This window comes from Sapajus apella, unplaced genomic scaffold (assembly GCF_009761245.1).
Source record: "Sapajus apella isolate SASKATOON/1434 unplaced genomic scaffold, GSC_monkey_1.0 scaffold10, whole genome shotgun sequence".
NCBI classification, from domain to species: domain Eukaryota; kingdom Metazoa; phylum Chordata; class Mammalia; order Primates; family Cebidae; genus Sapajus; species Sapajus apella.
Window position 1 is genome coordinate 7,274,292 of NW_022436950.1, and position 26,543 is coordinate 7,300,834.

Sequence of the window (26,543 nt, forward strand, 5' to 3'; positions counted from 1 at the left end):
ATTGATCAAGGAGAGTGGGGGCTCTCTGTGTTCACCAACGCAGTCCTGGAATCTAGCACCATGCCGAGCCTCACAGCAGGAACTTCATATTTCAATCCCATCAGCAGGAACTTCTGGGATACATTTAACATTGAATATTTTCTCGTTCATTTCTTTTTTTAGACTAAGTCTCACTCTATCACCCAGGCTGGAGTGTAGAGGCACGATCTCAGCTTACTGCAACCTCCGCCTCTTGAGTGTGCTAATCTACCTTGTGTTAGCCTGACAGACTCCATCTTGCTGAGAGCCAGACTCCATCTTAACCTCTGCCTCACCCCTCCCACCATTTCTCCCTTGAGTGCATGCCTGGGTCATGCTGCTGTGCTGGGTCATGCTGTGCTTAGAACTATAGAGGCACAAAACCATTGCAACCATATCCTGCTTGGCAAGCCCACTTGCTATTGTGAATACCCTCCTTGACCGATTGTATGACAAGTACTGAATACCCCCCTTAGTAATCAACAATCATGGGAACCCTCTGCCTCCTAGTTACCAGCCTCCTTATCTAACTTGCTTGTTCTGCTTCTGTAAATCCCGCTTCAGCTAGACTCCTCCTCCTCTACTTAAGCAAGGTATAAAAAAGAATCAGCCTTCTTCCTTGGGGCCAAGAGATTTTGGGCGTGAGCTGACTCGATTGCTGGCAAATAGAGGACTCTCCATTGGAACTCAGAGTGTGGTGCTTTCCTTCTGACTCGCTCGGTTATAACAGTGAGTTCAAGGGATTCTCCTGCCTCCTGGGTAGCTGGCACCACAGGCATGCACCACCACACCCAGCTAATTTTTGTGTTTTTAGTAGAGGTGGGGTTTCACCATACTGGCCAGGCTGGTCTCGAACTCCTGACCTCAGGTGATCCACTTGGCTCAGCCTCCCAGTGTTGGGATTGCAGGTGTGAGCTACCGTGCCTGGCCTTCGTTCCCTCATTTCTTAGCTTGTTTGCTCTCACCCCCTGCCCCTCTTTCTGTGCTCTGCCATGTCCTATAGCAAGGCCATACAGAATCAGATCCCCCATCACACTCCTGACACTCTGTTGCCAGCTGCCTGCCTGTTGGGGTCTGCCAGTGGAAGGCAGGGGCGGAAGATGGAAGGTGGGAAGGGAGATGTGACTCTGCTTCAGACTTCTGATGATTTCTTGGGTGGTGGCAGCAGCACTGGCTAGAGCAACAACAGTGACAAAAAGTCAGGTGGTGGTGGCTGCAGGGACAGAGACAGAAGGCTAGAAGTGTAGGCTCCTGAATCCTCCTTAAGTGGCTGGACTGTGACACCAGGAGCCTTAGTGGACAGTGTTCTGGCCTCTGAGTGATTTCTGCTCCTCAGTCCAGGGTGTTACCGATTTCCTAGTTACAGTGACTCATATTTTTTTTTGAGACTTTACTCTGTTGTCCAGGCTGAAGTGCAGTGGTATGTTCTCAGCTCACTGCAACCACCATCCACCTCCCAGGTGCAAGCGATTCTCCTGCCTCAGCCTTCCTAAGTAGCTGGGATTACAGGTGCCTGTCACCACATCCTGCTAATTTTATTTTTAGTACAGATAGGTTTCGCCATGTTGGCCAGCCTGGTCTGGAACTCCCAATCTCAAATGATCTGCTGGCCTTGGCCTCCTAAAGTGCTGGGATTATAGGGATGAGCCAACTCACCCAGCCAAGTTTTTTGTTTGTTTTGTTTTGTTTTTTTTGAGACAGGGTCTTTCCGTTGCCCAGGCTGGAGTGCAGTGGTACAATTTTAGCTCATTGCAGCCTTGAACTCCTGGGCTCAAGCAATCCTCCCACCTCAGCCACTTGAGTAGCTGGGACTGAATAATTATTTATTTTTTGTAGAGATGGGGTCTCACTGTGTTGTGATCCAGGCTGGCTTGAATTCCTGTGCTCAAGCCATCCCCCTTGCCTCGGTCTGCCAAAGCACTGGGATTACAAGTGTGAGCCCCTACGTCTGGCCTAAAGTGATTTTTTTTTTTTTTTTGAGATGGAGTCTCATTCTGTCCCCAGACTGGAGTGCCATGGTGCAATCTCGGCTCACTGCAACCTTTGCCTCCTGTGTTCAAGTGATTCTCCTGCTTCAACCTCCCGAGTAGCTGGGATTACAGGCACCCACACCATGCTTGGCTAATTTTTGTATTTTTAGTAGAGACAGGGTTTCACCATCTTGGCCAGGCTGGTTTCAAACTCCTGACCTCGTGATCTACCTGCCTTGGCCTCCCAAAATGCTGGAATTACACGCATGAGCCACTGCGCCTGGCCTAAAGCGACTGATTTTTGAGTAACCTTACCTTCTCTCTTTTGCTCCTTCAGTCCTTTAAACATTGTTGTAACAAATTCCTGTGTTAAATCTCTTCTGTTTGAAATACTTAAAGTGGTCTTTGTTTCCCAGTCAGACGCTGACCAGTACAGTATCATACTTGGTACTTGTAATGGCCCCAGAAAACAGACCCTCAGAGATCTGTTTCTGGCTTGAGCTTGAATGCAGTGAAGACATCACTGCCAGTGGAAAATGAGATACCGGCAATATATGGCATGTCAATATATAAATATTTGTGGTTGTTCAGCATGAAGGATCCACTGAAGACAAGATTTAAAGGATCAAGAATGCTACACCTGACGTTTATGATGGTGATTATGAGCAAAAGGATAGTGAAGTAAATTGGCTACATTTTTTTTTTTTGACAGAGTTTCACTCTGTTGCCCCGGCTGGGGTGCAGTGGTGCAATCTCAGCTCACTGCAACCTCCGCCTCCCAGGTTCAAGTGATTCTCTGGCCTCAGCCTCCCCAGTAGCTGGGATTACAGGTGCCCGCCACCATACCTGGCTAATTTTTTTGTATTTTTAGTAGAGATGGGGTTTCACCATATTAGCCAGGCTGGTCTCAAACTCCTGACCTCAAGTGATCCACCCACCTTGGCCTCCTGAAGTGCTGGGATTACAGGCATGAGCCACCGCAAGTGGCTTAAACTGGCTACTTTTTACAGCATGTTCACAGAAAGAAAATCACAAGTTCAGGCAGGGCTTTAAATTCTAAGATCAAGGCATGATCAGAGAACAAGAGCATTTCTATGGTAGTCTTTTAAAGATCCTTTTTTTTTTTTTTTTTTTTTTACACAAGGTCTCACTCTTATTGCCTAGGCTGGAGTGCAGTGGCATGATCTCAGCTCACTGCAGCCTCAAACTCCTGGGCTCAGGTCATTCTCCCACCTCAGCCTCACAAGTAGCTGGAACTACAGGTGCGTGCCACCATGCCTGGCTAATTTTTGTATTTTTTGTACAGACAGGGTTTCACCATGTTGCCCAGGCTGGTCTTGAACTCCTGGGCTCAAGTGATCTGCCCAACTTGGTCTCCCAAAGTGCTGGGATTACAGCTGAGGCATCACACCCAGCCAAGATTTTTTTTTTTTTTTTTTTTGTAGCAAATAGCATAATTGGCAGCAAATCAGTCCCAAAATTTAATTATGCATGTTGCAGAATTACAATGTCACGGTGAATTCATAGCCTTGCCAGTTCCCTAAGGTGAAATTTAAGGCAATGATTGGAAAGGAGTGAGATCTTGAGAGTTACAGTAGAAATCTGAGGATCTTCCACCCACAAATCTTCAGGCCTCCCTTGCAGAAGCAGCAGGCGCTTCTCCCCTGTCTGAATAGCCTTTTCTTGTTTGAATAAGAATAATCACATCTGTTAAGTTCCCTTGCAAGAAAATAGGGTTGCTTCAAGGGACACACCCAGTTTAGGGTGTTGTCAAGACCCCCTCTAACGACTTCTCCTTGCCTCCATATCCAGAACTAGAATCAGGTACCAGCATTCCTAGGGAGAGCAAGCACAAAGTCTGACTTAGGAGGAAGTAAGTACAAACTAAAACTATTGTGAATTTAGACCAGCAATAAATTAGTCACTAAGTATCAAGTGAGTAAGACGTGAATTCTACTAACTTGTATGAAGAGAAACCTGGTGTGGGGATGAATTCCAAGCTGTCTGACTAAACAGGCAGGATGTGAGTATGACATCAGATCAGCCCACATTATAAGACAGGAGCGTGCTGAGCGAAGCCTCACTGCAATGTTTCAGCCTAAGCATCCAGGAGCAGCCCTGTTGGCTGGCTGACCAAAACCTAGGCTCAGTAATAGCCTAGATGCAATGAAATCGAGAAGCCTAACATAATGAAGAGGGGATACCAATGGCTTAGTAAGAAGGGAGTGTTGGGTGGATTTATCTTCGGTGACTCACACATTCACCAACCCCACTAAGTTCTCAGTAGGTCCCAAAGTACACTCTATTCACTGAGGCACTGAGGGATGCAATAGTTAAGACTGGCAACTGTAAAGAGAGGTGGTGACTGTTCTTTACAGGCCAGAGTTGGTGATGGGATCACCGATTTCAGAGGAAAGGTCTGATTCTAAAGCAGCAGAGAGGGGCCAAGCAGCAGCACTGAACTGCCAGAGGCCAGGTGGATGCAAACCCTGCCATGGATGGCAAAGATAAAATGATCTAGCTGGGCGCAGTGGCTCATGCCTGTAATCCCAGCACTTTGGGAGGCCGAGGCGGGCGGATCACCTGAGGTCCGCAGTTCAAGATCAGCCTGACCAACATGGAGAAACCCCATGTTGTTTTTGTAGTTTTTGTAGAAAACTACAAAATTAGCTGGGCATGGTGGTGCATGCCTGTAATCTCAACTACTTGGGAGGCTGAGGGAGGAGAATTGCTTGAACCCAGGAGGTGGAGGTTGTGGTGAGCAGAGATTTGCGCCATTGTACTCCAGCCTGGGCAACAACAGCAAAAGCCTCGTCTCAAAAAAGAAAAAAAAAAAAAAGTTAATCTCATAAACTGTGGTGAAAAAAAACACGGAATTTAACTTACTTAAAAACTTAGATTCTTGGTAATATCAGTTATTCAGGAAGTAGTTATTGAGTGCAGGTCCCCAAAACATGTCAAGCAAACACACAGCTACCAAAAGAAAGGTGTGGTCCCTGGCCACAGTGGATACATCCTACAAAATCAATGTAACTGCTGGACGACAGAGAGCAGTTTCTCTGTTTCAAAAAAAAAAATGTCTTCCTTACAGAAGGTTGACTAATCAATGTAAAAGGAATGCTTGGCAAGCACCTTGGTAAATGTTCAATTAGGAATTATCAATGGGGCCGAGCACGGTGGCGCAGCCTGTAATCCCAGCACTCTGGGAGGCCGAGGCAGGTGGATCACAAGGTCAGGAGCTCAAGACCATCCGGGCCAACATGGTGTAACGCCATCTCTACTAAAAACACAAAAATTAGCCGGGTGTGGTGATGCACACCTGTAGTCCCAGCTACTCAGGAGGCTGAGGCAGGAGAATCACTTGAACCTGGGAGGTGGAGGCTGCAGTGAGCCGAGATTGCCCCCCAGTGTTCCAGCCTGGGTGACACAGTGAGCCTCTGTCTCGAAAAAAAAAAAAAAAAAAAAAAAATCATCAGTGAATGTTAAATCTGTGTGGATAAAAGCTTGATGGGAAATGTTATCTCAACAGTGTCTCCCATAAAGACAAGCATCATTACTTTACAGTAGAGACATCTGGCAGACAGCACCTGAACCAAGTAAACAGCACCAGTGTGGCTCAGACTGACCTCATGTCTCCTGGTGTGATGGACGGAGGACTAACATCACTTCTGTAGTATTCCTGTCAAAACTGCATAATCACAATCAAATCATGAGAAAACATCAGGTGATCCAAATGGAGGGCATTCTAAAAAACAACTGTCTTCCACTCTGGTTAAGGTGTGAAAGAGTAAGACAGACTGAGGAACTGTTTCAGATTAAGGGAGACTCAAAAACATAACTAAATACAAAAAGTGTTCATGGATGACATCCGGTGCCTTTTTGCTTTTATTAAAAATATTAGTGGCGGCTGGGCGCAGTGGCTCATGTCTGTAATCCCAGTACTTTGGGAGGCCGAGGTGGGTGGATCATGAAGTCAGGTGTTCAAAATCAGCCTGGCCAACATAGTGAAACCCTGTCTCTACTAAAAATACAGAAACTTAGCTGGGTGTGGTGTTGGGTGCCTGTAGTTCCAGCTACTCGGGAGGCTGAGGCAGGAGAATCGCTTGAACCCGGGAGGCAGAGGTTGCAGTGAGCCGAGACTGCACCACCGCACTTCCGCCTGGGCGAAAGTGCAAGACTCCATCTCAAAAAAAAAGCCAAGGTGCAAGGACTGCTTGAGGCCAGGAGTTCGAAACCAAGCTGGGCAACATGGAAACACTCTGTCTCCACCAAAAAATAGTAATAATAATTAGTTGGGCGTGGTGCCATGTACCCATAGTCCCAGGTACTCAAGAGGCTGAGGTGAGAATGGCTAGGGCCCAGGAGTTCAAGGCTGCAATAAGCTATGGTCAGGCCACTGCACTCCAGCTTGGGTGACAAAGTGAGACCTTGTCTGAAAAAAAAAAAAAATTAATGGGACAATTGGTGAAATATGAATGAAGCCTGGCTATTAACAGTACTATGGTGCCAAATTCCTAATTCTGATAACTGCATTGTGGTATGTCAGGGCAGGTCCTCATTTGGAGGAAACACACTGGGATTCAGGAATAAGGGACATGATATATGCAAATTAGTCACAAATGGGTCGTTAAAAAAAAACAGTTATTGTGACATTATAGTTATTGAGAGAAGATGACAGAGTAGGTATGATCCAACGTTAACAACTAGAGAACCCGGGTGACGTGCAAGACCTTTGTGCTGTTCTTGCAACTTAAAGTCAAATTATTTCAAAATAAAAGTAACCGTCTCCACCAAAAATCGTAATTTTTCAACTAATTACGTATCTAGGCAGTTGTCATCAAGGAACGTTTAAACTGCTACATGTAAGAGCAATAGGACTTTTATAATGGGTGAATCCACCTGATAGCAACAGAATTGATGAATTCTGACATCAGTAAAACTAGAACAAGACAACAGTGTGACTGCGATACAGAGGGAAGGGCACCACGTCACCAACAAAGGACTCCTGTGAGGCGTGGGGAAGGGAGAACCTGGTTTTAGTTAAGGCTCCAGATCTGATTAATTCACAGAAAACATGGTGAGGTGGGGTGGATGAAGAAATTGACATCAAGACACTTCTTGCTAAATCCAGAGAATATGAAATGTTCAATGAATAAATGATCCAGTTTTTCAACTTTTTTTTTTTTTTTTTGTAGGGAGAACTGTTAAGACTAAAGGAGACTTAAAGCATATCAACCAAATGCAACGAACAGTTTTGATTTTGATTCAAACTTTGTGAAAAGACACCTTTGAGACAATCTGAAAAAGTCATCTATGGACCTGATAAGACATTGCGGGTGGTTCTTTTTCTAAGATGTCCTCTGTTATATTTATTAAAATATTTATGAGTGACAGGACAGCTAGGATTTGGTTTCAAATATTCTAAGGGAACAAAGTGGAATAAATACAACAAAATGGGCAAAATGTCAGTAACTGCTGAAGCCAGGTTATATTAGGTAGGAGTTTGTTACATGAGTCTACTTCTATGTATGTTTGACTTTTTTTTTTTTTTTTTTTTAGCTTTCACATTTTTCATCAATCCCTAGAATATTTTCATTAAAAAGAAAAACTCGGCTGGGCCCGGTGTCTCAAGGCTGTAATCCCAGCACTTTGGGAAGCTGAGGAGGGCAGATCACCTGAGGTCAGAAGTTCCAGACCAGCCTGGCCAACATGAAAAACCCCATCTGTACTAAAAATACAAAAATTAGCCGGGCTTGGTGGTGGGCACCTATAATCCCAGCTACTTGGGAGGCTGAGGCAGGAGAGTCACTTGAACCCGGGAGGCAGAGGTTGCAGTGAGCTGAGATCATACCATTGCACTCTAGCCTGGGCAACAAGAGTGAAACTTTGTCTCCAAAATGAAAGAAAGAAAAGAAAAAAGAAAAACTGGTCTTGAGAAACAACTAACTGAATATGACCACAACCCAGTGACCTTAGGCCTGCTAAAGACTCAGACCCCTCACAAATGAAGGTTCAGGCCACCCAACAGATGAAGTGCTGGCAAAGGGTGAGTGGAACTTGGAAGGGGCAGTAAAGACTTTAAGCCAACACCCTCCACAGCCTTGTGATCACGTACAGAAACAAGAACTGTGGCAGCTATGTGCATGTTATTCCTTCATATATAGATATACACACATACATACATATATACATGTTTGCAGATATGAACCAACTTTTCTCCTACTAATTTACATAAATACAATTTATCACTTAAGATGTCAAATAGTCAGGTTAGACCGAACTTGAAGCTACTATCACCTAAAAATGGACATAACGACTGAAGGATTGATGGATGGGATGAGTGGACACAGTGTTAGTGGCTTCCCTACAGTTACTAAACTTTCAAGAACTTTCCACAATGTTGCTCCCAACACTTCAAACACCAATTCTTTTCCTTTTTTACGTTTATCTAGGGTGGTTTCTGTTTCACACTAGAACCCTGACCTGCTTAAGGCTCCATTCCATGTTACCAAAGTCAGAACATCCAGGCAGGTGACTGTTCCCCTGTGCAAGGCTCACCATGCTTGCCTTTCAACTTGGGTCTCCTTCAGTAAAACTGCAAAGGGTTACTCGTCACACACCGTCAAGAAACCAAGTGTCAACAGTACTGCTGCACACATGCCTCACACTCACACACACACTAGGAAGCCGCAGCTGAAATCTGAGAGCTAAGCTAGGCTGGTGGTCTCCACTGAGGCTGTCCATTTAGAACTCTGGGAAATCTGAAAATAATTTCCAATGCACAGTCCCACCCCAGGTTAGAAACTCTGGGACATGGAGCTCAGGGATTGATTTTTGTTTCAAGTTCCTTAGGTGATCTGGGCCAACCCCCTCATCTAACAGACAAGGAAACTGCGGCCTAAAGACACGTCGGAAAATAGTGGTTAATGAGGCTGGTGCTAAAATGCAGCCTTCTGGAACCCATACCACATTGCCTCTCTAAGGGTTACTTCTTTGCACTAATTCTAAGACATCTAAGAAGGTGTTTACCCTGATTTCATATGCTCTACTGCATCGACATATGTGCCCATGAATGCCCTTCTCACTTGCAAAATGGACTACAAGTGATAAACATTTTTTTTTTTAATGGAGTCTCGCTCTGTTGCCCAGGCTGGAGTGCAGTGGTGCAATCTCTGCTCACTGCAACCTTCACCTCCTGGTCTGCCTCAGCCTCCTAAGTAGCTGGGATTACAGATGGTGTCACCATGCCTGGCTAATTTTTGTATTTTTTAGTAGAGACAGGGTTTCTCCTTACTGGCCAGGCTGAACTCGAACTCCTGACCTCAGGTGATCCACCTGCCTTGGCCTCCCACAGTACTGGGATTACAGGTGTGAGCCATCACTCCCAGCCTTGTCAAGCACTTCTGTGCTGGGAATGTACTATGTAGTTACAGTTTTCTTGATCACAACTCCCTGATAGTTGTCGTTTCACAGATGGGAGAAAAATACAGAGAGAAACTTGCCCCAAGTAATTGATCAACATGCAAATCTGACAGTTTGATTCCAGGGTTCTCATGCACAAAACCACTCCCAGGTTCACTCCATAGGGTGCTTTAAAAAAACAAATGCCAGGCCGGGCGCGGTGGCTCACGCCTGTAATCCCAGCACTTTGGGAAGCCAAGGCGGGTGGATCACCTGAGGTCAGGAGTTTGAGACCAGCCTGGCCAACATGGTGAAACCTTGTCTCTACAAAAAATACAAAAATTAGCCGGGCGTGGTGGTGGGCATCTATAATTCCAACTACTCAGGAGGCTGAGGCAGGAGAATTGCTTGAACCCAGGAGGTGGAGGCTGCAGTGAGCTGAGATCGAGCTATTGCACTCCAGCCCGGGTGACAGAGTGAAACTCTGTCTCAAAACAAAAAAACAAAACAAAAAGGCAAACCCTAGATTCTAGGTAGAATTAGGAAATACAACACACAGTAAAGTTGAGTCATTGGCAACTGCTCTGGGTCCCTGACTCTGCACAAGAACAGAAAACAGAGCTTACTGAGTCCCCCCCCTTGGGAAAGACTAACAGCCTCAGACCACAGGTAAAACTGGCATACCCACGAGCACTTTTTCCCCATGGCCAGTGTGCACAAACCATCCCACATGTTCCTACTTAAAAACAGAAGACTGCAAAGAATGTGGCAGAGATGGCAACTGCCAACATAGCAATCATTTCCCCAATTTCACAGTAACAGGATTCCCAATGGCATTTGGGGATGAAAGCACTCAACTAAAATCCTAAAACTTCCACAACTAACTGTAGTTATGTTGGCTTATAAGACTTAAGACGTTGGACAGGACTTCCCAAAAATCTCGAACAGGGCTGACCAAGCAGTAAGGCGTGCTGTTTGCCTCACCCCACTCCTTCCTCTTGCCTGGAATATGGGCATGATGGCTGGTGCTGTAAGAGTCACCTTGGACCATGAGTGACCCAGAAAAAGAAAGCCACAATCAGGATGCTGAAACAAAGAATCTGGGTCCCTGGGCCACCCCACAAGCCTTGGACCAATAACCTATTTCACTTAAAAATAAGCTATTTTATTGTCACTATTGCTTTGCCATTTTTGTCAGATGCAACCAAACCCAATACCAACCCACTGTCCATTCCCAGGACCATTTCTCATGTTAAAGGAGGAATTCAAAGAAAAAAGGCAATTTGCTGCCAAGGGAAACTAACCTTCCACTCCTACAACTGGAGGACAAGTAAACAGTCCTCAGGAAGTGATCATGAGTTCCAACCCCATGATGTCATCACTTTAGCAGCAATAAAAGGGGACGCAATGACAGCTTTTAGGTGGAAGATCAGCTCTTAGGTAAAGAGCCCACTTCTTCCTTCCCAGCATCCAGGTGCTGTTTCTCCCATGTGGTGCCCCACTGCTATGGTTACTTTTGTTGCAAAACATTCACAATGATGAATTCTTTAGAGGGAAACTGTCCTCCTGAAGGGTTTAGGCTCCCAGTCCAGAACCAGCACTACCAAAAGCTATACACGTCCATCGTTCTCAGGCAACACCTGCAAGTAAGGATGACACATCTGGCTGCTTCAAGGCTTCCAGACTCTCCAGGGTCCTAGAAAGCACTGCTGCTTCCTCACCAGAGACTGAACTCACGCAGGACCAAAGTTGCCCTTCATAGCTGGGCTTTTGTCGTTCTAAGAAACTCATCAACTATAAGGCCAACTTCCAACTGGAATGTGCTCTGGTTGTACTTTACTCACTTAAGAATGTGCTTGCCTGCTACTCTGTTGGAAATGCTCTGTCACATATTGGAAGGACAGTATAGAAATATGTTCATTTCAAAGAATCACTTCTGTTTAATTAAAGTCATTCACATACTTTTATTAATGCACAGTTGGGCATTTTATACAAAATTACGTTTCGTTATCAGGTCAATTTTAAAGTAGGGTGCAATATATATACGTATATAACATATACGTATATATTATATATTGAAAATGTAAAACATATACTTTTATATACATATATGTATATATAAAAATATATGCATGTATAAATACAATAGTTTCCCTAAAAAATTATTTAAATAAAGCCAGAAGTACCATTATCTATCCTAACATTTAAAAAACAGAAACAAGCTGGGTGTACTGGTACATATCTGCAGTCCCAGCTACTCGGGAGGCTGAGGCAACAGGATTACCTGAGCCCAGGTGTTTGAGACCAGCCTGGGCAACGTAGTAAGAACCTATCTCCAAAACAAAAATCAAAAACCTCGACTTAAAGCCAATGAAAAAAAAGTCCTTCATGTATATGCATAAACCCATTTTATGCAGATATTTCCCAAAAATGGCTGTAATATCTCCCACCCCCCATGCTCTTCTCCAATGTGACCTTGCCACTTCTTTTATCAAGGGGAGTTGGGGGGAGAGGCCCATGCTCCTTCCCTTTGAATCTGAGTGGGCTTCTAACTACTTTGATGGAATACAGTGTCATGAAGTGACTATGTGACTCCTGAACTTAGAGCTCAAAAAAGGTAACACATTTTCTGCCTGGTTCTCTGGGGGAAGCCAACCACCACTTAACTTGAACTCCTCTCAAGCTGCCATTCTGGAGAGGACACACATAGCGCCTCCAGCCATCAACCCAGATGAGTTCTCAGCCTACAGCCAATGTCAACCATCATTTCGCAAGTGAGCCATCTTGGACAGCTCATCTAATTCGTTAAGCCTTCACAGGAATGCAGCCCTAGAAAAAGCCTTTGGTTTTGTGATCAAAACCAAAGAAGACCCTAGGCAAAGAACTACTCAGTTGAGCCCTACCCAAATCCCTGACCCACAGAACGAAGCAGCTGTTGGAAGCCACCTGGAGGGGATTTGCTATACACAGCAGCCACCAGCACACCAGTCTGCCTGGGGAAAGTCTCCATCATCAAACTGTCTTGTCTGGGATGTTTTTAAATTTCTGAATTTAAACAAACCAACCAACAAAACTAGAGCTGGGCATGGTGGCAGACACTTCTAGTCCCAGCTCCTCAGGAGGCTGAGGTGGGAGGATCACTTGAGCCCAGGGGTTTGAGACCAGCCTGGGCAACATCCCAAGACCCCATCTCCAAAAAAGCCAACCAAACAAAACACTGGAAGCAAACAGTGTACAAAACAAATACTCCAAAACTCAGGAAGTCAGGAGAATTTGGAAATAAGTTCCTAGAATGGGATGAGAAAACGGTGGCTTTAAGTGAAAGGGTGAGCAAATAAAAATATGAAAGAGAGTAGAATTGAGAGAGACAGAAACAAACTTTCCCAGGGAAGAGTCTCCTTGGTTAAGCAAATGGATGTTCCATGACCAAAATGACTTTGTTCCCCCTCATCTGCCCACTCCACTCCCAATTTTTAAAAATGTATTTTCATCTTTCCTGAACACACACACGGAGTCTAGCTGGGAGGTGTGGGCAGGCTCTGGAGGCGTGCTTGCAGAGGGGGTGTGTCTGTGGCATGTGGGCAGGTGCTGACCCACATGTTAGCAGAAAGGCAGAGTCAAAAGAAAAGATACTTGGTTAACTTACCTACATCTGCCTTGACCTCTACATTCTCAAATACAGAACCAGCCGGTTCTGTGTGGTCTGGTAGAGAAAGAAGCCATGACTGCCTCCATGTCTCGGGTGCTTGGAGCTTTTCCATGATACCGAGAGCAACAGTTTAGTGCAGAACTCAGTCTCCATAAAGGTGAGTACAAGAGGTGCACTCAGAATACAACCAGGTTTTATTTAAGTTCTTTTTTATTTTCCTCCACGCTGGCAAAAGTTCCGAGGGAGCCTAAAGTTTTGTAAACATTTTAACTATCCCTCTTACCCACCCCCGACTTTTGAATTTACAAAGCAAAGGAGAGTAGGAGCCCTAATTTTTTAATGGTTTCCTCTCCCCTCATGCTATTTGATCCAAAAACTATATACAATTTTGTAGCAGTCTTTGTATAGTTATTGTACATGTTTTGAAGGGAGGGAGGCAAGAAGGGATAGGGATAATGGTGATCCAAAATAATAAAAATAGAAGCCAAATATAATACTCCAAACCCAAATTGCTCTCAGAGCAACTCCGGCCTTCTGAGGCAACAATGACAGGAAGCAAAGGTGCTTTTCCAGGGGCTGCCCAGACCACAGCACCTCTGGCACAGGCACAGCTGCCCAATGACTCCAACCCAGTGTGAGTGGCAATTCCAGGTGATATTCGGTAGGGGTTTGGTGGAGGCAGGAAGAGTATTTGTTTATAAATAGGGCTTGAGTACATTTCTACTTGAAGTGAAAGGTATTAGGAGGCCACGACCAGAAAGAAGCCAGGTCAGGCTTCCTGCTCCCGTTTCTGCCCATCCCCTCCAGCCCACTGCATCCTCCTGTATAGTGGATTCCATGGATGAAGGTCTTAAAGATGGTCAGGTTTTGTATGTTCTCTTTTCAGAAAAGGCAAGCAACTTGCCATCCCAGAATCTTTTAACAAAACCTTTTCCAGGCTACAGCAAGACACACACGCAATGCTCTGAGGAACCAGATGAAATTCCAGGCTTTTATCGGAAGCAAAAGTTTATCCCTATCCAAAAATGAAATTATACAAATTCATACATATGGTAAAGATCCTAGCTGCCTCTTAAACGAGACAAATTTTCAGCAGAAGGGCCCAAAACAAACTGGTCCTAGTCCTCTGAAGTAAAAATATTTATGGGAAAAATCAGTTTTTTAAGAAAGAAAAATTAAGAATAGTCTCTCTCCCAGGCCATAGGGCTTCCTTTGTCCAATCAGGTTGGAGTATGCCAGGGGAGATCAGCTTGCTCAGAAGTCACTATCTAATGAAGAAAAACATAAATTCTTTCAGAGAAAGGATGCTCAGAAAGAACAGGTGAGGAGTGTGTAACATCAAACCAATCCAACCTCATCACAACCCCACTCAGGGCCTCTCGATGCAATCCCAAAGTTAGCAGTGGCAATGCAACTTTCAGACTGGGAGAGCTCTGACTGCCTGTTAGATACCCGAGTCACAGTCCGTGGGGTGTTTCGTTGCTGGCCAATGTCTGTTAATCATTAACTCTCTTCATGATTGCACCAGTTAGACCTCTTGCCCTGATGGGGGAAAAAGAAGAAGAAAAAACAAAATAGAAGAAAAAAAGTGACAAGAGAAAGCAAGCTGCTAATGGCTGATCCCAACACACTTTCTGGGAGACAGTAGATGAAATCACAGTACAGTGAACACATGCTGCCTAAAATCAGCCTTGTTGGGGAGTACTCCCAACTGCCACCCCCAAGACACACGGTCCAGTCCGCTTATCTATAGTCTGAGATGTTCACCAACAAAAATGGATTAAAGAATCTTGGACACAAAGGGCCAGAAGAAAAAGCCTGAGATGATGGGTTCTGTGATTTGTTGCAGAGTGATAGAGAGTAAATGGTGAGTAAGTGTTGTGTCCAGAGGTGGAGGCTCCATGGTCGGCAGACAGGAGAGGGGAGGCCAGTCCACCGGCAGGCGCTCAGTAGTCATCCAACGTCTCGATTTCACCCATGTTGAGTCGCTCCGATGATGCATTGACTGAAAATCCTGCAGAAAAAAACCGGCTATGAGTGACCACACCTAGGCAACCAAGTGGCTCAAATTCTACGCAGTGAGCTGGAATATAAGTCTTTGTTTGTTTTTGAGACAAGGTCTCACTCTGTCACCCAAGCTGGAGTGCAGTGGCGTGATCTGGGCTCACTGCAACCTCCACCTCCTGGGTTCAAGCGATTCTGATGCCTGTGCCTCCCAAGTAGCTGGTATTACAGGCACATGACACCACACTTGGCTCTGTTTTCTGTATTTTTAGTAGAGACAGGGTTTCACCATGTTGGCCAGGCTGGTCTTGAACTCCTGACCTCAAACGATCCACCTGCCGTGACCTTCCAAAGTGCTGGGATTACAGGCGTGAGCCACTGCACCTGGCCGGTCTTTTGTTTTTGAGTATACCATAGGAGTACTAAGGGGAGACAAAGTAAAGGTCACAGTAGTAGCTTTCTGTTCGTCCAAGGAGAGAGATTCTTTATTTTCTTAAGGTTCTGGTATAACTCAATTAGGAAGGCAAATAAAACAAAATAATATCACCAATTAAAAAGAACTGCAAACCACTGCCTTGGAGAATCAGAGAAAAAAGGGATGTGGGTGTGTGCCAAGGATGGCCTGGGCTGACCCTGGGGGGAAGTTCATGCAGGAGATCTACCTTAAAAGAAATGGGGGTGGACAGGAGGTCTACCATGGGGTGATATACACACTAAGTACTTTGTAACTACTTGACCACATGACTTTGAAATCTGAGTTGGATTAATACCCCTTCAAACCCAAACCCTCTTTAATAGGAATACTTTCTCCCACCAGTCAAAAACTTTATGAAAGTTCTGGGCCAGAGCTTTTGATACTCAGGGATGACAGGCTTCACAAGGAAGGCACAGTATAAGATCCTCAGAGCCCTCGCATATTCTCTTTCCCACAGTAGACAGAGCAAGAAGATTAAAGTACTTTATCTAACTTTATCTACTGTAAGTATATCTGCAAAGGAAAGTATTTCAGTTAGCAATATCTGATTAACCAAAATGGAATTTGGCTTAGAAAAAGCAGTAATAGGCCGGGCGCGGTGGCTCACGCCTGTAATCCCAGCACTTTGGGAGGCCGAGGCGGGTGGATCACGAGGTCAAGAGATTGAAACCATCCTGGTCAACACGGTGAAACCCCGTTTCTACTAAAAATACAAAAAATTAGCTGGGCATGGTGGCGCGTGCCTGTAATCCCAGCTACTCAGGAGGCTGAGGCAGGAGAATTGCCTGAACCCAGGAGGCGGAGGTTGCGGTGAGCCGAGACCGCGCCATTGCACTCCAGCCTGGGTAACAAGAGCGAAACTCCGTCTCAAAAAAAAGAAAAAAAAAAAGAAAAAGCAGTAATAGCATATCCATTGAAGGAAATAAGCAGTACTGACAAACAAGACTGACAGTTGAAAACCTAATGCTCGCTGGGCCTGGTGGGGGCCAAGATGTGTGGACTACTTGAGGCCAGGAGTTCGAGACCAGACTGGCCAACATGGTGAAACCCTGTCTCTACTTAAAATGTAAAAAAATTAGCTGGGTGTGATGCTGCACGTCTGTAATCCCAGCTACTTGAGTGGCTGAGGCATGAGAATCACTTGAGCCAAGGAGGCGGAGGTTGTAGTGAGCTGAGATCACATCACTGCACTCCAGCCTAGGCAACAGAGCGAGCCTTTGTCTCAGCAACAAAAACAAAAACAAAAACAAAAACGTAAAGCCAAATGCCCAATGGTCACATGTATGTAATTTTTCCAAAATTACAATTAGAAGTTGATAAAAGACGGGGTACGGTGGCTCAAGCCTGTAATCCCAGCACTTTGGGAGGCCAAGGTGCGCAGATCATGAGGTCAAGAGATTGAGACCATCCTGACCAACATGGTGAAACCCCATCTCTACTAAAAATACAAAAATTAGCTGGGCGTGATGGTGCGCGCCTGTAGTCCCAGTTACTCAGGAGGCTGAGGCAGGAGAATTGCCTGAACCCGGGAGGCAGAGGTTGCAGTGAGCCGAGATTGTGCCACTGCACTCCAGCCTGGCGCCTGGTGACAGAGTAAGACTCTGTCTCAAAAAAAAAGAGAAGTTGATAAAAATTGTGATGAACAATACCACTTTAAACTGAGTGACTCCCCAAAAATTTCCCGGTCCTTTACCTTGAATGAAATCCCAAACTGTTTTAGTTGCTATTTGAATACCAAAAAGTACACATGCAATGGCCTTATTCTAAAAGCAGTTCTGTTAATATTAGCTGGGTTTTTTACAGCCTCTTTTTTGTTTTTTAATGTGCAAGTTTAAAAATAAATACACATTTGAAATGTAACAGTAATAAACAAAAATGCCTTACATAAAAATACCTTAATTAACTGGCTTAAAAAATATCATGACTCAAAAAAATAAAGATGCCCATTTATTAACCAAAAAAGCTGTAGTACAAACTGCTTACAAGGCCAAATATAGGGAGAGGCTAGGACTCCAAACTCCATCCTGAGTTTGGCCCCATCAACTATGTTCCCAGAACCCACAAGTCTTTTTTTCCCCTTGAAAATAATGAAAGCCTTAATGTTTACATACGTACGTACGTGTGTGTGTGTGTGTGTGTGTGTGTGTGTATTTTTAAAGATAGCGTCTCACTCTGTTGCCCAGGCTGGAGTGCAGCGTTGCAATCTTGGCTCAGTGCAACCTCCACCTCCAGGGCTGAAGCGATCTTCTCACCACAGCCTACCCAGTAGCTGGGACTACAGGCGTGTGTCACCACACCCAAATAATTCTTTTATTTTTTGTAGAGACAGGGTTTCGGCATGTAGCCCATCCTGAACACCTGGATTCAAGTGATCTGCCCACGTCACCCTCCCAAAGTGCTGGGATTACAGGCGTGGGCCACCATGCCTGGCCCTAACAAGAACCTAAAGGTCAAACAGTCTATGAAATAAACTATTACTCTATTCTGAGGCAGGTTTTTTCATTGACTTCGTGTATAACTTAAGAACAGATAAAATGTGATAAAAGGCAATAATGAACTACATGCAATAGAAGTGGAAATGAAATTTTAAAAACTAAATTAATTTTACTCATGGAAAGACAGGAAGGGAAAAGTCTGTGGCCAAAAAAAGTTGATTAATACGTTAATTATTGGTCTAGGTTTTTAGCAAACAGAGATGTTCTCATTTACCCGTCATTTTAAAAACCAGCGGAGATATGCATTAATACTTTTTGCTGAATGCTATTCTTTTATCAAATTCAGCCATTTGATGGAAGGGAAAGTTCTGGGTACCATGAAACACAAGGCATTACAAACAAGGATTCAATCCACTATGACTGGCTCTAAAGATGATATTCTGTGAAGTTCGGAACACAGTCTCACTCCTTTAAGATTTGTGAGATTCTTCTTATAAGGAAACTCTAGGGAAAAACTGTATTGTGTGTTTATTACATCTGAGAGCAGGTTGCTGATTCACAATGACCACCTGAGGAGCTCTAAAAAAAACAGGAAGCTGAAGAGTATTAAGGGGAAGATCCAAGATGGCCGATTAGGAACAGCTCAGGATTGCAGCTCCCAGTGAAAGCACAGAGGGTGAGTGGATGCTGCATTTCCAGACGGATATTTATTGCCCACAGACCAGGAGATTCCCAGGCAGAGGAACCCCACGGGTGGCCAGCATGGCTGTTTTGGCTGGCGCAGGGGCTTTGCCCGCGCCCCAGCACGGCAGTTCTCCGTACAAAATACACTGGTCTGGGTGCCCTTTTAGCTGGCAATTGGAGCCCCGGGAAGGCAGAGTCGCCCATTCATCTGATTAAAAAGGGGACTGAAACAGGGAGCCAGACCAGGAGATTCCTGGGCAAAAAAAGTGCCAAGAATCTCAGCGCAGCTGTTTCAGCTGGCGCAGTGAGTTGCCGCAGGGGAAATCACACAGATCCCGGTGCCTTTTCAACAGGCGACTGGAACTCCTGGGAGAGAGTCTACCGTTCAACTAAAAAAAAAAAAAAGGCTCTGAGGCAGGGAGCCAGGTAATCAGGCTCAGCTGGTCCCACCCCCACACACAAAAAAACAGCAATTGGAAATGCTCTGGGTTAAGAGTTTCACGGCAAGCACAGCTGAACCCGGGATGGTCCAGCTCTGTGGGGGAGGGGCGTCGCCATTACCGAGGCACTCCACCACTACAGAGGTAGTCTGCCATTGCTGAGGTAGCCCGCCTGTTGTCGAGGCAACCTGCCATTACAGAGGTGGGCCACCATTGCCAAGGCAGTTCTAACTATACCCATATAAACAGGACTGCAGGGAAGTTCACATGGCAGCTGGGCGGAGCCCACAGCAGCTCAGCAAAGCCTCTGCAGGCAGACACTGACTAAGCTGCCTCCTTGCTGGGCGGGGCAGCCCTGAAAAAAAGGCAGCAGCACAGCGGAAACTCATAAATACAGGTATTGGTCGACTTACCACCTATGTAACTTACGACCATTCGACTTTACGACCACAATCGCTAGCCATGACTGCTCCACGTCTGGCAGCGCAAACGTTGCCCAGCTGGGCGTACGACAGTGCGGACCAGCTTCCGGCAGAACTACCATCTCCGCGTGCACCATTTCAACTGTACATATAGCCTACTCAACTTACAACCAAATCGTGTTACGACCGGTCCAAGGTCCCGACCGTGGTTGTAAGTCGAGCACTAGCTGTAAAGCCCTAACTCCCTGGGACAGAGCACCTGGGGAAAAAAATGGGGTTTATGAGTTCTGCTGCAGCAGACCTAAACATACCTGCCCAGCAGCTCTGAATGAACAACGGAGCTCACAGCTCAGCACTTGAGCTCCTACAAAGGACAGACTATCTCCTCAAGCAGTTCCCTGACCCCGTATATCCAAAGAGTCACCTCATAAAGGAGAGATCAGACTGACATTTGGTGGGTATCCTTCTGGGACAAAGATAGCAGAAGAAGAAACTGGTAGCAACCCTTACTGTTCTGCAGCTGCTGCAGGTGATCCCCAGGCAAGCAGGGCCTGGAGTGGACCTCAGCAGTCCTATAGCAAGAGGGGCCAGACTGTTAGAAGGAAAACCAAGAAACAGAAATAACTTCATCATCAACAAACTGGACGCCCTCAGAGACCCAATCTGAAAGTCAGCAATTACAAAGACGATAGGTGGATAAATCCACAAAGATGGAAAGAAACCAGTGCAAAAAGGATGAAAACACCTGAAACCAGAACACCTCTCCTCCTAAAAGGGATCACAACTCCTCACCAGCAAAGGAACAAGGCTGGATGGAGAATGAGTGTGATGAAATGACAGAATCAGGCTTCAGAAGGTGGGTAATAATAAACTTTTGTGAGCTAAAAGAACATGTTTTAACCCAATGCAAAGAAACTAAGAACGTTGAAAAAAGATTTGACGAAATGCTAATGAGAATGGACAACTTAGAGAGGAATGTAAGTGAATTGATGGAGCTGAAAAACACAACAGGAGCATTTCGCGAAGCATGCACAAGTTTCAACAGCCAAAGTGACCAAGCAGAAGAAAAGATATCAGAGGTTGAAGATCAACTCAATGAAATAAAGGGAGAAGGCAAGATTAAAGAAAAAAGGGTAAAAAGGAATGAACAAAGTCTCCAAGAAATGTGGGACTATGTGAAATACCTAATCTATGTTTGATAGGTGTACCTGAATGTGACGAAGAGAATGAATCCAAGCTGGAAAATACTCTTCAGGATATTATCCAGGAAAACTTCCCCAACCTAGCAAGGCAGGCCAATATTCAAGTCCAGGAAATACAGAGACCACCACAAAGATATTCCTTAAGAAGAGCAGCCCCAAGGCACATTATCGTCAGATTCACCACGGTTGAAATGAAGGAGAAAATGCTAAGGGCAACCAGAGAGAAAGGTTAGGTTGCCCACAAAGAGAAGCCCATCAGACTCACAGCAGATCTCTCAGCAGAAACCCTACAAGCCAGAAGAGAGTGGGGGGCAATATTCAACACCCTTAAAGAACTTTCAACCCAGAATTTCATATCCAGCCAAACTAAGCTTCATAAGTGAAGAAAAAATAAAATCCTTTGTGAACAAGCAAGCACTCAGAGATTTCATCACCACCAGGCTTGCTTTACAAGAGCTCCTGAAAGAGGCTCTACACATATAAAAGAACAACCAGTACCAGCCACTCCAAAAACATACCAAATGTTAAAGAGTATCAACACAATGAAGAATCTGCATCAACTAACGGGGAAAACAGCCAGCTAGTTTTAAATGGCAGTATCAAATTCACACATAACAATATTAACCCTAAATGTAAATGGACTAAATGCTCCAACCAAAAGACACAGACTGGCAAATTGGATAAAAAGCCAAAACCCATCGGTGTGCTGTATCCAGGAAACCCATCTCACATGCAAGGATACACAAAGGCTCAAAATAAAGGGATGGAGGAAGATTTACCAAGCAAATGGAGAGCAAAAAAAAGCAGGAGTTGCAATTCTCATCTCTGATAAAATAGACTTTAAAGTAACAAAGATCAAAAGAGACAAGGACATTACATAATGGTAAAAGGATCAATGCAACAAGAAGAGCTAATGATCCTAAATATATACGCATCCAATACAGGAGCACCCAGATACATACGGCAAGTTCTTAATGACTTACAAAGAGACTTAGACTCCCACACAATAATAGTGGGAGACTTTAACACCCCATTGTCAATATTAGACAGACCAGCCAGACAGAAAATTAACAAGGATATTCAGGACTTGAATTCAGACCTGGAATAAGCAAACCTAATAGACATTTACAGAACTCTCTACCCCAAATCCACAGAATATACATTCTTCTCAGCACCACATCATACCTACTCTAAAATTGATCACATAATTGGAAGTAAATCACTCCTCAGCAAATGCAAAAGAACGGAAATCATAACAAACAGTCTCTCAGACCACAGTGCAATCAAGTTAGAACTCAGAATTCAGAAACTAACTCAGAACCACAAAGCTTCATGGAAACTGAACAACTGGCTCTTGAATGTTGACTGGATAAACAATGAAATGAAGACAGAAATAAAGATGTTCTTCGAAACCAACGAGAACGAAGACACAACATACCAGAATCTCTGGGACACATTTAAAGCAGTCTCTACAGGAAAATACATAGCAATAAATGCCCACATGAGAAACAAGGGGAGATTGAAAATCGACACCCTATTGTCAAAATTGAAAGAGCTAGAGGAGCAAGATCAAAAAAACTCAAAACCTAGCAGAAGATAAGAAATAACTAAGATCAGAGCAGAACTGAAGGAGATAGAGACACAAAAAACTCTTCAAAAAATCACTAAATCCAGGAGCTGGTTTTTCGAAAAGATCAACAAAATAGACCACTAGCCAGATGAATAAAAGAGAAAACAGAGAATAACCAAGTAAACGCAGTAAAAAACGATAAAGGGGATATCACCACAGATTCCACAAAAATTCAAACCATCATCAGAGATGATTACAAACAACTCTATGCACATAAACTAGTAAACCTGGAAGAAATGTATAAATTCCTGACACTTGCCTCCTCCCAAGCCTAAACCAGGAAGAAGTGGAAACCCTGAATAGACCAATAACAAGGTCTGAAGTTGAGGCAGCAATTGAGCCTACCATCCAAAAAAAGCCCAGGTCCAGATGGGTTTACAGCCGAATTCTACCAGACATACAAAGAGGAGCTGGTACCATTCCTTCTGAAACTATTCCAAATAATCCAAAAAGAGGGAATCCTTCCCAAATCATTTTATGAGACCAACATCATCCTGATACCAAACCTGGCAGAGACTCAACAAGAAAATAAAACTTCAGGCCAATATCCATGATGAACATAGATGCAAAAATCTTCAATAAAATACTGGCAAGCCAATTGCAACAGCACATCAAAAAGCTTATTCACCATGATCAAGTCGGATTCATCCCGGGGATGCAAGGCTGGTTCAACATACGCAAGTCTATAAACGTAATTCACCACATAAACAGAACCAAAGACAAAAACCACATGATTATCTCAATTGATGCAGAGAAGGCCTTTGACAAAATTCAACAGCCCTTTATGCTAAAAACCCTCAATAAACTAGGTATTGACGGAACGTATCTGAAAATAATAAAAGCTATTTACGACAAACCAACAGCCAATATCATACTGAATGGGCAAAAACTGGAAGCATTCCCTTTGAAATCTGGCACTAGACAAGGATGCCCTCTCTCACCACTCCTATTCAATATAGTACTGGAAGTTCTAGACGGAGCAATCAGGCAAGAAAAAGAAATAAAGGGTATTCGATTAGAAAAGGAGGAAGTCAAATTATCTCTATTTGCAGACGACATGATTGTATATCTAGAAGACCCCATCGTCTCAGCCCAAAATCTCCTGAAACTGGTAAGCAACTTCAGCAAAGTCTCAGGATACAAAATCAATGCGCAAAAATCACAAGCATTCCTATACATCAATAAGAGACTTAAAGAGAGCCAAATCAAGAACAAACTGCCATTCACAATTGCTACAAAGAGAATAAAATACCTAGGAATACAACTAACAAGGAACGTAAAGGACCTCTTCAAGGAGAACTACAAGCCACTGCTCAACGAAATAAGAGAGGACACAAACAAATGGAGAAATATTCCATATTCGTGGTTAGGAAGAATCAATATTGTGAAAATGGCCATACTGCCCAAAGTAATTTACAGATTCAATGCTATCCCCATCAAGCTACCAATGACCTTCTTCACAGAACTGGAAAAAACCACCTTAAACTTGATATGGAACCAAGAGAGAGCCCACATAGCCAAGTCAATTCTAAGCAAAAAGAACAAAGCAGGAGGCATCACACTACTGGACTTCAAACTATACTACAAGGCTACAGTAATCAAAACAGCATGGTACTGGTATCAAAACAGAGATATAGATCAATGGAACAGAACAGAGGCCTCGGAGGCAACGCAACATATCTACAACCATCTGATTTTTGACAAACCTGACAAAAACAAGCCATAAGGAAAGGATTCCCTGTTTAATAAATGGTGTTAGAAAAACTGGCTACCCATGTGCAGAAAGCAGAAACTGGACCCCTTCCTGACACCTTACACTAAAATTAACTCCAGATGGATTAAAGACTTAAACATAAGACCTAACACCATAAAAACCCTAGAAGAAAATGTAGGCAAAACCATTCAGGACATAGGCGTAGAGAAGGATTTCATGACCAAAACATCAAAAGCATTGGGAACAAAAGCCAAAATAGACAAATGGGACCTAATCAAACTCCACAGCTTCTGCATGGCCAAAGTAACAGTCATTAGAGTGAATTGGCAACCAACAGAATGGGAAAAAAATTTTGCAGTTTACCCATCTGACAAAGGGCTGACATCTAGAATTTACAAAGAACTAAAACAGATTTACAAGAAAAAAACAAACAGGCCCATTCAAAAGTGGGCCAAGGATATGAACAGACACTTTACAAAAGAAGACATACATGAGGCCAAAAAACATATGAAAAAATGCTCATCATCACTGGTCATTAGAGAAATGCAAATCAAAACTACATTTAGATATCATCTCACGCCAGTTCGAATGGCCATCATTAAAAAATCTGGAGACAACTGATGCTGGAGAGGATGTGGAGAAATAGGAACACTTTTACACTGTTGGTGGGAGTGTAAATTAGTTCAACCATTGTGGAAGACAGTGTGGTGATTCCTCAAGGACCTAGAAATAGAAATTCCATTTGATCCAGCAATACCATTACTGGGTATATATCCAAAGGATTATAAATTGTTCTACTATAAGGACACAGGCACATGAATGTTCACTGCAGCACAGTTTACAATAGCAAAGACCTGGAACCAACCCAAATGCCCATCGATGATAGACTGGACAGGGAAAATGTGGCACATATATACCATGGAATATTATGCAGCCATCAAAAACGATGAGTTCGTGTCCTTTATAGGGACATGGATGATCCTGGAAACCATCATTCTCAGCAAACTGACAGAAGAGCAGAAGATCAAACACCGCATGTTCTCACTCACAGGCGGGTGTTGAACAATGAGAACACACGGACACAGGGAGGGGACCACTACACACTGGGTTCTGTTGGGGTGAAACAGGGGAAGGACAGTAGGGGGTGGGGAGTTGGGGAGAGACAGCATGGGAGAAATGCCAGATATAGGTGAAGGGGAGGAAGGCAGCAAATTACACTGCCACGTGTGTACCTATGCAACAATCTTGCATGTTCTTCACATGTACCCCAAAACCTAAAATGCAATTAAAAAAAAAAACAGGAAGCCTAGAGTGCACTGAAGAATACTGACAATTAAAATGAGGCAGTGGCCCCCTCTGCTGGTTCATTTTAGAAGCAAGTTTCCTTTCAATTAATGACTGCTTTTTCAATAAAGACTTCCTATTTTTGCATTTTATGCATGGGGAATGTGTAGCTAATGGATAGTTATTAATTTTTTCTCAGTATATAAATTATATTAAATATGAAAATTAAAAAATAATAAATGAAAATGAAATGAGTAACTATACGACAAAAATGAGCAATTATGGGAGGAATTTCTACAGTGAGGTTTAGGTAAGCAGTAATTTTCATGAAACGGTTCATGTGAAAGCCCACCTCAGTGAGTATCCTCAATACTTTGTTCAATGTTTGCTTTTCTTCCCCTTCAAGGTATATGGATTCCTTAAACTCTATTCCTAGGATGACCTATCTCCCACTACCTTGTAGTGAGGTTTTCTTAAGTCCCTTCCATTCTTAGATCTATAATAGAAGATGGGATCCAAAGAAATATTTAAGTCCAAACGGTCTGACCTCATTTTCAGAGTAACCTTTTCCCTAACAGCCTACCCTCAAGTCCCAAAGCTTCTTAGCTAGCACTCACACTTATAATTTAAGCAATGTTTTGAAATCTATTCACCTATTTCCATCCAAATTGGATAAAATTTCAGGCCACTCCATTTACCCTTAACATCAACTTTTGAGACAAGCAGAGGAAAACAGAGTTGTACCAGACCTACAAGTTCCCAAGCCCAGCTTTTAGGCACCAATTCTTCATTATTATTATTTTTAAATTATTATTATTTTTTGAGATGGAGCCTCACTCTGTTGCATAGGCTGGAGTGCAGCGGCGCAATCTCAGCTCACTGCAACCTCTGCCTTCCAGGCTCAAGTGATTCTCCTGCCTTAGCCTTCCAAGTAGCTGGGATTACAGGCGCCCACCACCACGCCCAGCTTATTTTGTATTTTTAGTAAAGACGGGGTTTCACCATGATGGCCAGGCTGGTCTCGAACTCCTGACCTCCAGTGATCCACCTGCCTCAGCCTCCCAAAGACATGAGTCACCACTTGTGGCTTCAGGCACTGATTCTAAAGGACAGTCCTATAAGTTAGGTTTTACTGTCATGTTGATTTCACCAGGGCAGGAAGGCTCTGAAGGAAAGAGAGGATCCACCAGGGCAGAGTACGGTTATCACCTGCCT

General features: G+C 44.0%; 1 protein-coding gene across 6 annotated transcripts in view; it reads right to left on the minus strand.

Annotated features, from left to right (window-relative positions):
• Positions 1–12,855: 12,855 nt before the first annotated feature.
• GIGYF2 (GRB10 interacting GYF protein 2) overlaps positions 12,856–26,543 on the minus strand; it is a 163,138-nt gene continuing 149,450 nt past the window's right edge. For all 6 annotated transcript variants that reach the window (XM_032277894.1, XM_032277895.1, XM_032277890.1 and 3 more), the window contains one exon: positions 12,856–15,052. In XM_032277894.1, coding sequence (XP_032133785.1) covers positions 14,985–15,052 — 68 coding nt within the window. In that variant the 3' untranslated portion in view covers positions 12,856–14,984. The remainder of the gene's footprint in view (positions 15,053–26,543) is intronic.